The sequence below is a fragment of the Poromitra crassiceps genome (assembly GCF_964638095.1).
Source record: "Poromitra crassiceps genome assembly, chromosome: 1".
Lineage (NCBI taxonomy): Eukaryota > Metazoa > Chordata > Actinopteri > Beryciformes > Melamphaidae > Poromitra > Poromitra crassiceps.
In genome coordinates, this window is record NC_139623.1 from 124,593,494 (window position 1) to 124,605,729 (window position 12,236).

Genomic DNA, 12,236 nt, shown 5'->3' on the forward strand with positions numbered 1-12,236 from the left:
ATATTAGTACTTGTTTCTTATATTCATAATGAACTATTTTCTTATTTTTTATTGATTCTTATCCGTTCGTAACTCCATTCCTCATACCTCATATCCGTGGTTTAACATCCGGCTGAAGACACACGCTTGAACAATGCCATTTAGGCCATGAGCGAGAGAGCACAGAGCTGGGCTCCACCTGGGCATCGGATTTACTGTGCCTCGGTACTTTGCGGAAGTCATAGAACGCTCTTAGAACGCCAAATCACGACGATATTAGAGATCTAGAGTCAATTTTCGACGCCGATTCCAGCCATGCTAGTGGCGAGTCTCTACAACGAACGGGCGCTGAGATACGACGTACGGTACTTTCAAATAAGGTAAATTTAACGAAAAATACATGAAACTGCCAATTTTCGACTGCCAGCTAGTTTTCACAAAAAACACAAACTAGCTTCATTCATCCATCAATCTCGGTCTAAAGGCTTCAAATCATTAGTTTGCACCGGAAAATCCGCGTTCCCAGGTCATGTGACATGTTACCATGACGATCACTGTACTGTATATTTCATATCAAACTGCATGCTTTTGGTTGCTGTGCCAACACTGATCAAATAGGGGGGCGGGGGCAAACAAAATAGAAGCTACAAATTTGATGTCTTGACTCGAGCTGAGAGGTGTAAGCTCAGAAAAATAATTATTTTTGGGGAAAGTACCTGGGAGTCGAATTTTTGTTTTGTTTTTTTGCAAAAATAACATTGAAATCAATGGGAAAACTATGCAATGGATTTTGAAGCCTTGTAACTCCACCAAATGTTAAATCAACCCCAAGGTTAGATAAAGGTCAAATTTCAAGGTATTTGGTCCAGGATGCCCGCTGAAAAAAATGAAATACGGTACATTAATTTTGTAAGAATTTCCTCGAGGTCTCAAAAAGGCGGTTATAATGAAAGTCAATGACGTGCAGCCGTACCTTAATAGTAATTTGATGTTAACTTGAGTTTCTGGGTGCCAGGATGATTTTTTTCTAGTCCTGGCAACGTGAATTACCATAATAAACCATAAAGAAAACCTGAGCTGAATTTCAGACCTTTCGTTCCAAGATTTTCCAAATTTCCGATACGCAATTACCACTTCGATCCGGCCAGCCGGACCAGTAGGGTTAGGCATATGCCAACATTTTGGGAGTTTAGGCCATTTGTCATAATTGTCTACATCAAAACTAGAATGTACATGGTTTTATTTTCAATCTGCGTGCCCTACATAGAGCGGTATAGCCATCATTGCTACTTAGCTAGCGCTACAATGCTAGTGACATTCAGTCGCCCCAAAATACACATTGACTTACAATTGAACATTTAGCCCTCTTGGTAGAAAATACAGATACACATCCTGTATCGCCATTCAGCCTAAAAATGATGAGCTATGATTTTTGGTCCATATCGCCCAGCCCTAAATCACATTCATCATTTTGACCTCCCAGAAACTGGACCGCTTCAAGCTGGCCCCAGAGATGGATGCCTACGTGTCAGACTTCCTGCAGGGCTGCGAGGACCCTGACAGACAGCTGGCAGTGATGGTGGCTTTCTCCTCGCTGACCAACCAGGGCTCCCCGGTGGTGCCCTCTGTGTGGAGGGTGGTGCAGCACCTCCGCCCGGCCGCCCTGCTGCGCTACGTGGACTGGATGAAGAGCACCTTCCTCCAGCCGCAGCTGGAGAACCTGCTCGACTTCGGCACCCGCAAGCAGAAAGACAACCAGGAAGGAAGGCAGCAGTAAGTGTTACAGAGCAGGCTAGAGACCGTTTTGCAGATCATGATGATCAACATGATGCGCACACATCTTTCATGGTGTGTTGGTTTGCGTTGGCTGCAGGGAAATCGATATTTACATTAGCATGAGGCAGGAAATGGCTTGCTCCCCGTACAGTCAGGGGTGGGCAACTATTTTTCATGGGGGGCCACATGAGAAATCCAGATTGTTGCCGGGGGCCGAACAAATATTGTCATGCCGTAACCCATGGATGGGTAACTTTGATGATAGAGAGGGCCACAAAAAATGTCCTCGCTACCAGGTTTTGCTGAGGGCCGAACAGCGCCAGCGCGAAAAATTTGGTGCATTTGAAGTAGGGATGTTCATTTTGAAAATTTTCCAAAATCGGTGAAAATTAACGATCAATTATCGATTATCGATCATATTAACACGTTCACTGCCAATGACGTGTTAATACGTCAAAAAAAATCCAACGGTTGACTGCCAATGACGTGTTAATACGTCAAAAAAAAGATTTTTTTTTTTTTGACCGTGGGATGTGCATCTAACCCTTTTACATCTCTTATATAAATATTGGAGCCACCGAACGTGTACAACCCATTCCACCGACCCACTAAGTGGCGACAGTGCTCTCCCAGACTAGAAAAAGCAGAGCCAAAACTGCAGGGGAACGCGCGATAAAACCATTCTCATACTGTAGAATGGATTGGCGAAAACGCTTTTGCTTTCGCGCTGATTGCTGGCGGTGAGGGATTGCAAATTTGCATAATAGATTACGGGTGGAACACACTTTGAAACACGCAGCATAAATAAGACCAGAATCGCAAAAGCTTCATCAAAGCTCTCAACCGAAACTCCAAGAAACGAGCGAGCCCATATCCAGACTTGCACAGCGGCCGCCAGCAGACAGGAGCAGCAGCAAAGCAGTGAGCCTGGTGACGCGAGGTTACAGCAGCAGCAGAAACGAGCTTGTGACACGCCCGCTGCAGCCAAGAAGAACACACACGGAGGGAGGAGTTTGAAGGAGAGGGGTGTTTCCTGCTGTTATGGAGGAAATTACTGTTCAAAACTATTGTTCAGATGTCTGACGTCTTACTGATGCCAAAAATGAATGGTTAAAGTGACTGTTCTATCGAATTTCACAAAAAGCTATTTATCTCAGCTTAAATTTTCAGACGCTGAAACCATGCTGTATTCAAGTGCTAATGCCTACATAACTACCGTAAATTCCGGACTATAAGACGCACCGGTGTATAAGCCGCGGGACCAAAATTGACTATTTTTTTCTTCTATAAGCCGCACCGGACTATAAGCCGCGGGTGTTTTGATGTTTAATTACCATATGAAAGGGTTCGTGCACAGAGAGGAATGTCGGGAAAGAGATCGCTGTTTGGGGAAGCTCCCATTTATTAACATTTCAACAAAACAAAACAAAAGTCAGGTCACTAATCCCCAGACAAAATCACACAACAATAGGCTACCGTATATGTGCAGCAAACCTGTAACCAGAGAAGTCAAGTCACTAATCCTCGTCTTCCTCTTCTTCCTGCGTACTGAAACCACCAAAGTCCTCATCTTCAGTGTCGGAAACGAACAGGTTCAGGGTGGCTTCGTCAACCACTCTCCTCTCTCCTTCAGGTGCCATGGCACGAGTCCGATACCTCACGAGTCCGACACCTCACGAGTCCGAAAAAAGAGGCTAACTTCCCCCAGACCCTAACCCAAAACCTAACCTCTCCCACCCCCACGCCTAAACCTAACATCCCCCAGACCCTAACCCAAAACCTAACCTCTCCCACCCCCACGCCTAAACCTAACCTCCCCCAGACCCTAACCCAAAACCATGAGGTGTCGGACTCGTGAGGTATCGGACTCGTGAGGTATCGGACTAGGGGGCAGTCCCCGTGGCGTCATCCTCTTCATCCCGCAGCAGTCCAGCGTTTTGGAACCCGTTGGTAATTGTGGATGTTTTCACACTCCTATAATATTCCGTGATCTTCCTTTGTGTGAATTCGCCGAAGTTTGTGATTTTCTCCTGATAGTCGGGAGGGAGTTGTTCAGTAGTTCTCCCCCGGACGGACAGTCCCTTTTGCCCAGGTTACGCGCGGCTGCTCTGTTTGATCGGCGGCTGCTCTCTTTTAATGCGAGATTGACTGCTTTCAACTTGAAAGCTGCCTCGTGTGAATTTCTGCGTACCTTCCCCATGGTAAGTGAGAGTGTTGCTTCTACTGCTCGTCTTGTTGTGAATATTCCTTGATCTTCCTTTGTGTGAATTCGCCGAAGTTTGTGATTTTCTCCTGGTAGTCGGGGGAGGGAGTTGTTGCCCGAGTGGCCGTTTGCTTACCGTAATTACCATATGTAAGTGGTCACGCACAGAGGGGATTGTCGGGAAGAGATGGCTGTTTGAGGAAGCTCCCATTTACCGTATTACAACATTTCAACAAAACAACATAACACAACACCACCGTTGTTTATTTTTACAGTGCACACAGTGTCCGCGGTGTGGTGAAAAGAGGGCAAGAGAGGAAATTAAAACAGAAGTGGATTTATAGTTAGAAAGAGTGCTAAAAAAGAGAGATTTTTTTTTTTTTTTTTTTTTTTTTTCTGAAAAAATCCATAGATAAGACGCACCGTTATATAAGCCGCAGGGGCCAAAAAACGGGAAAAAAGCCGCGGCTTATAGTCCGGAATTTACGGTACTAACTCTACAAACTAACTCTTTTAGACAGAGAAAGCACACATTCTATTAGTTCTTTTGAAATATTTTGTGTTCACAAAATCTTAGCAGAAAAGAATCCTCGGGTCTTGAAAGATGAGCCAGAATCCTCAAAAAAACCCTCTGGCAGAAGTTACCTACAGTAAAAAAAAAACGGCTGGCAGTGAATGTGTTAATACTTAGAAAATTTTCAATTTTCAATTTTTATTTTTATTTTTTACAAAATGAATGCCTATGGCAGAAAATACGAAAGAAAACGTGTTCTCCTCAATGAACTCTTTATTTCAATGTGTCTCCTCTCCAACACTGCTGTCCCCGGCGCATGCCGGTGTGAATTCCCCATGTTTAAAACAGTTTTGTTGGCACAAAGGCCCGTGACCAGCCAGAAAACTAGAGACTATATGAAGCTCCACCTCACGTTAGTCGGCTGTGCAATGGAGTGGGGCGAGGAGGAACGAATTCCACCCAAACCTAGTCAATTTTTTTTTTTTTTTTTTATAATTAAAAAATCGATCCAAATGCCACAGGATCGATTCCAATCCTTAACGATCAATTATCGATTTTCGATAATTGATGAACATCCCTAATTTGAAGCCAGGTTTAGAGGAATAACTCATTTTAAATTAACAGTTGTGATGTCGTTATTCAGTCTTAAGCACCAATATTTGATCCTTTTCTCACTCACTCCTATGTCACCACCTGCTCTCAGGGCTGCTAGATTTTAAAGTTACCAGCCAATTAGAATTTCCACTAGCTGAAATGTTTTTCTTGAAATAAATCAGAATATGAGTGGGTTAATTTAAGCATAAGTATCAGTAAGTGTCCCAGGATGATCAAAGCCTGTGTTGAGGGTCACACGAACAAAAATGTAGTCTTGAAGCTAAATAAATCCAAAACCAATGAGTTATTTGAGTTATTTAAATTTCTACTTCAATGTAGCCTTTTAGTCATAAAGATTATTGAAAGATATTCCATATTCCAGACTGAAATGCTATAACAGAAGTGGAGTATTGGCCAGAATATGACATGAACATTTGGACACTTATTCAGCGGGTATCTTGCATGTTGCGTTCAGGTGCACTGTGTAAAAAAAAAAAAAAAAACTTTGCAATTCCATCGCGGGCCACACAGGTGGCGCCCGCGGGCCCGATATTTTGCCCATGTAATGCCTGGGGCTGATGGGAGCTAGACGCGACCAAACGGAATAGTCAAACAATGTTCCAGAAGCATAACAATAGTAACGTTAGGCATATTTACGACTGTTACATTATCCACACAAGATGGTAATGTTATTAGTGGAGCTTCTGGGTGGTAATCGATTATCTATATTAGTTACCAAGCAAGCTAACGTTATGATAGGCACTAGCAGCCTCAGCAGCTAACTGTTAGCTCACCAAACGTCACATCCGCCACATTTTCTGTGAAATCTGTACCCGTGAGGAGCAGAATCACACAGGCATTGCTTTCGAATGGCTGGGCTCATTTTTTAAGTTACGTAACAGAGCATTCACTCATTGGTAATAAAAAATACTTTGTGAACATTGATTTCCCCCCCAAACTTACGGATTGGACCTTTAACTGAAATAAAGATAAAACTAACTGAAATTATGTACTTACAAAATGAACTAAAATAAAATAATACAGAAAATGTCTTTAGTTTTTGTCTTGGTCAATTTGGTCAAATTTGTCAACACGACAAGCATGAGGAGCCATTGGTGCATATCGTCGCTGTCCAATGAAAACCACTTTCAAGTCGATTTTTTTATGATTTTTACTTTTTAATATAAATGGAATATATCCATTCTCCTCCATCTACTGGCAGGTTTTGACGTCTAAATTACCTATAAAAACATGTTTTACTGGGTAATCTATGTAACACGTACCACCAATGGATGCTAGACCCGCCCATCACATCGCGTATGTGAAAGCTGGACCTCCATGCTCCGCCCCACCTCACGGTGCAGCCACACTTGCGCAAGGTTTGACGCAGGCTGTCGCTGCTGCCCATTCACTTTGTATTGAACGCGCTGCTCATCGCCTTGCAAAGCATGCTGGGATACCTGGCTACGCAATCCAATACAAAGTGAATGGGCCGCAGCGACAGCCTGCGTCAAACGTCGCGCAAGTGTGGCTGCAGCATCATGAGGATTAAAGGGCTCATTATACTCGAGCAAGCTCCGTGGGGGTGGAGCTCCGCGAGTCACCGTGCGGACCCTGCACTGGGGCAGATGCTTTTATACTCAGAAGTGATCAGCCAAGTGATCAGCATGTTATTGTACAATGGTAATAGTGAGAACAGCCCGTGAAAAGTCGCAATGAAACGCTATTATGTGCAGTATTGAGTGCGCTTTCACTCTCAAACGACCGCACATCAGCACATGAATGAATCACCAAACTTGTTTTTACTGAAAGCCGTTTCAGTTCTCAGCCCTGATAGCCTACTCTGTGCTGCTTTTAATCTCTCTCAAACATGCTCTCAACACAACACATTTACTTGGTGAAATGACTAAAAACGAACAGTTGCAAATCAAAGTTTTTAGCCTACCACATGGGTCAAGAAATGTGGTGAAAACACAGCTCAGTGTTCAGGGCTCATTGGCTTGAAAGCGGCCATGTTTGAAGAGAAGCCGTGCGGAGGTCGCGCTGTGTGAAAAATCTTCAGGTACACGGTGGGCGCCCTACGGAGGTAGCGCCCAACCACGCCCAACAAATTTACGTCATTTGACGCGTCCGGCCCTCGCTCCACCCCCGCGCCCTTGACGGCATGGTGAGCATAAAGCAGCCTTTACCCAGAAAAGCGACCGGGCACGCTGCTGAATCGAATGCCGGCTGTGTTTCAGCCTGGTTTTGTGTCATTCTGGCATCGTCTGACGTATGATCAATAGATCAATAAGGTGTTTTCGGGTTGTCCCTGGGCTGCAAACTCATTTAAAGTATGCAATCGAAGTGGTTTCTGACAAGAATAATGTCACGTTACTCTGAGACTGCTCAACCCATGACCGAGCCACTTTCTCCGCCTGGGAGAGTGAAGGGCTCCCGTCCGCACGTCCCCGTGCCCGGAGCACAGCTGCTTGTGCATGTGCAATCCACAACGCAGGTGCCCGCGCGCTGCTTCCTGGCCGGCAGAAAGTGCCCCAGACTCGGTGTGATAATCCTGTAACATCATTTGAGCTTATTCAGGTAAGATATTAATAATGGAATGACACATTCAGCGGGAAACTGTCTATAATGCGCCAAATATGACAACGTGGTGTTCAGTATTTTAAGAGCACAGCCTTTTTTTCATTTCCTGAAAAGTTAGGGTTAGGGTTTGCCTTATTCGGCTGTGTCATTTCGGGTTCAACTGCTCCACAGCGGCAGATGTATCGGTTTCGTGCCCAGTGGTGCGAGAGTGTACTGCAGTTTACAATTTAGACCATCGGCTGCACTTCCTTGAATATCGTGGATATAAGATTCGATCCAGTTGCTGTAGCCATTTTTTTTTAATCCTGCACACATTCATCTGCCAATTTATCGATAAATAAATAATGCTACGATAAAAAGAAGGCTTCAATCAACGCCGTGATCGGTGATCGGTTGTATCGCATCAGCAGATACTGATCGGCCCTAAAAATCCTGATCGGAGCACCCCTACACGCTACGGAAGTGTATTGCATTCACAGAAATAAAAAAATCACCCTGTTTTTCTGAATTAATGAGATAAGTTTTCATTAGTTTGTCTGAAATAATAGCCAAATCCTCCCAAAACCGGACTATTGTGATATCTGGTGATATTTACGTGGTAAGCAATACAATCTCAACCTCACTTTTTGAAACTATTCTGAAGTGTGATGCGTCTCTAGATAGAAAAATGAACCTCGGATTGAGGAAGATCCAATTGTTGACTTTGTCTCCTCAGGAAGGACTTCATATTCCGTCTGAGGAAGTGGATCGTGGCTCGGCTCACCTCCATTGTTGAGAACCACCAGGTGAAGAAAGAGGAGGACCTTGTCATGGATGTGGCCAGGTCAGACCTACATCCTGTCCACCAATGTCAAGTGCTTGTAGTGAGAGCTGCAACGATTAATCGATTAGTTGTCAACTATTAAATTAATCTCAGACTATTTTGATAATCGGCTGACTAATAAAAAAATCACACCCAGGTGTTGAAGTAAGCGGTGCCGGTGTTGCAGGTCGGAGCCGTGCGTGCGTCCGTGGGCGTGTGTGTGTGTGTGTGTGTGCGTGCGTGTGCCCGCGCGCGTGTGTGTGTGTGTGCGCGTGTGTGTGCATCTTTCACCGGCTTGGAGCCGTGGTGCCTTCTGTTTCCACTCTCACTCTCTTGTACATTTGAACCGGGGGGAGGCGCCTAGGCTAAATCTCATCCACACACATCTCAATAGGGGTGTCAAAAATAATCGATTATAAGATGCATCGCGATGCGGACGTGCACGATTCTGCATCGATTCACAAATGTCAAAAATCGATTATTAAATTTCTTATTATTATTATTTTTTTTTATCAAATCAAATATAATGGAAGTACATGCAGTTGTTTATTTTAATTATGGATCATAATACAATGCAATTCCAAATGCACTTTTATTTTAAAAGTAGCCACACAGTGAGAAAAAAGAAAGTGAGAAAAAATAAATCATGTATTGCGGAAAAAAGTGATGCATCGATTTAAGATGCATCGATAATCGTAATCGAGTGGAATCGTAGCCCTCTGAATCGTAATCGAATCGTGAGGCCAGTGAAGATTCACAGCCCTACATCTCAATAGCAATACAATACACGTCCCAAAAAAACAGCCTTGCAAAAGCAATAAATACAGTCGGTCACATGACTTCCAGTAACGTGTGTGTATGGCCGTGGGGGAAAACAGGAGGATTTCCCCCATGCTGACCTATTGACCACGCGCCGTCTACACCTCCTGAATGTATAGCCTACCTCACAACTCGCGTCAGTCTTCAATTGTGTATGAAATCAGTAGATGTGAGGGTGTGTGTGTGTAGTCCTACAGTGTCAAGGGTTCAATCCAGCCACAAAGGAAATGAACATGATAATATTACAATAATATGCCTATATGGAAATAATTTAAAAACATGATAATATTCCTATATGGAAATAAACTTGATAATATTCGCATAATATTCATCTAATATTGCTATAATGTGTACAGTATGTACTCAAGAGTTTGGGCTTTCTGCCTGTTTTTTTTTTGTTATCACGCCAATATTTCCTTAATATTTTGTTGTAGAGTGAGAGAGAAGCAGAAGAAGTGGCCAACATTTTCACTTGTTATGAAACAGTCTAAATGTAATAGTGATGCCTCACATCTTACCTATAACAGCAGAGATTGACGCGTTTTTTTGCGGGACTTATCAGCGTTCCTCTTGACTTGTCTTTGTTGGTCGGTAAGCTTCCTTTTTTTCTTTGCGCCGGCCACGTAATCATGACCTGCCAGTTCGGCCATAACCACAGAATTACAAAAAGGAAAATAACGTGCTTCCAACCAAACTGTTAGAATATAACAGGAGATGTTCACGGGAGCAGAAAGCCCCTGGAAGTAGCGAGGGAAGTGTGAGGGCAAAATTATCGATTGATTAAAGATGTTTTGTTTACGGTCTGTTGCCAGGCAGAGCGAAATGCTTTATGGCAGGCTGCCGTAAACCGTTTGGTTTCACGTCCGCGTCTTTCCGTCCCGGGGTTGAGACTCCATAAACAACAAGATAGCAATCGTCGATTCACTCTGCTTTGGTCTCATCTGCTGTTATAGGTAAGATGTGAGGCATCACTATTACATTTAGACTGTTTCATAAGAAGTGAAAATGTTGCTTTCATAAACATGATGATATTCCTGTAATTCCTATATGGAAGTAAACAGATAATATTCTATAATATAATATAATCTTCTAAATTATCCTATAGTGTGTACAGTAGAATACTGAATACTGACATTCCATGCTTTCTGCCTTTCTGCCTGATCTGTTATCACAACAAATTATTTTTGTAACATCATGACAATATTTCTCTAATATTCCCTTTACGACTATGGGGACTTGTCTCTCACTCTACCAGAGAGAAGCAGAAGAAGCAACGTTACTTGAAAGAGTGAAAGAATCGTAGCTCTGATGTGGGACCGAGAACGAGTCGATCATTTTGAACCTATTAATTAAGGGATTAATTAATCCCTTGTTAACACTGGTAGCCTACTGTGAATTGTTTATTGATTACAAATTATTATATTCGATTAAAAAAACAACTCGCAATACTAGTGGTAACGTGGTATTCCCAGTTTGTCATAAAACCGTTCAAGACGACCGGCTCATTCCCGCACATCACATCGCACATGACAGCTGTGAATCGGCTGGAGGAATTGAGATCTAATCACATGGAGCAAAGCATCCTCGTATCTAAATTAGGGCTGTCGGCTTTTCCACAAAGAAATGCAGTTTGGCTGTTGGCGCTGCGATGTACGTTTATAACAGGACTGCTGATTGAGCTCTGACAGTGGGCTTGGATAGGCTAATAGCACAGAGGGTAGGCGACTGAACGTAGGCTATCACGAACTACAGTACCAATTGAAAGTTGCAAAACAACATTATAGTGGCCAACTATATCTCCAACTGTCGTTTTACGCCACTTCTTATTGCTGCATGGTGAAAAACTTTTATTTATATATATATACCGTAAATTCCGGACCATAAGGCGCACCGGTATATAAGCCGCAGCAGCAAAATTGACTGTTTTTTACATATATAAGCCGCACCGGACTATAAGCCGCGGGTGTTTTGATGTTTAATTACCATATGTAAGTGTTCGTGCACAGAGGGGATTGTCGGGAAAGAGATGGCTGTTTGGGGAAGCTCCCATTTATTAACATTTCAACAAAACAAAACAAAAGTCAGGTCACTAATCCCCAGACAAAATCACACAACAATAGGCTATATCACACAGGATAAGGTGCAGTCACGGCTGTAAACAAAATAACTGTAAAACAATAATAAAACAATCAGTCAACAGTAGTGAGCCTACCAGAAAAGTCATTAATCCTTGTCTTCATCTTTTAGGTGAAGGTGCAGCAAACGGCTGTAACCAGAGAAGTCAAGTCACTAATCCTCGTCTTCCTCTTCTTCCTGCGTACTGAAACCACCAAAGTCCTCATCTTCAGTGTCGGAAACGAACAGGTTCAGGGTGGCTTCGTCAACCACTCTCCTCTCTCCTTCATTGTCACTCAAAACCAACGAACTCCTCTTCGTCACTGTCGGTGTCGGCATCGAACAGCCTCTGAAGCCTCTGACGGCCCTCAGCGCCAGCTGTGGCGGCGTCATCCTCTTCATCCTGCAGCAGTCCAGCCTTTTGGAACCCGTTGGTGATTGTGGATGTTTTCACACTCCTATAATATTCCGTGATCTTCCTTTGTGTGAATTCGCCGAAGTTTGTGATTTTCTCCTGGTAGTCGGGAGGGAGTTGTTCAGTAGTTCTCGCCCGGACGGACAGTCCCTTTCGTCTCATGAATCGGAAGCACCAAGATGGGCCACCTATGAAATGTTCAATTTTCATTTCGGTGGCGACTGTTTTGGCCTTCAGTCGGATCTGCACCGTGGAAACGCCTCGGCCGTCTGCTCTCTGGGTCAACACCCAATCTTCAAGGGAATCTTCAAGTTCGGGCCATCTGCTTTTATGACCTCTGAAGGACTTTTTGGTCTTCTTGCACTGAGACAGTTCCTCCTGCTGCACCTTCCAACGCCTCACCATTGACTCGTCGATGCCCAGGTTACGCGCTGCT

The 12,236-nt window shown here is 43.7% G+C and overlaps 1 protein-coding gene across 1 annotated transcript in view; it reads left to right on the forward strand.

Moving 5' to 3' along the window:
• The window catches only part of mybbp1a (MYB binding protein (P160) 1a), a gene marked incomplete at its 5' end in the record, with an annotated part of 81,042 nt that overhangs the window by 23,385 nt on the left and 45,421 nt on the right, over positions 1–12,236 (forward strand). Inside the window, 2 exons of the mRNA XM_083635233.1 lie at positions 1,463–1,752; positions 8,365–8,472. Coding sequence (XP_083491359.1) covers positions 1,463–1,752; positions 8,365–8,472 — 398 coding nt within the window. The remainder of the gene's footprint in view (positions 1–1,462; positions 1,753–8,364; positions 8,473–12,236) is intronic.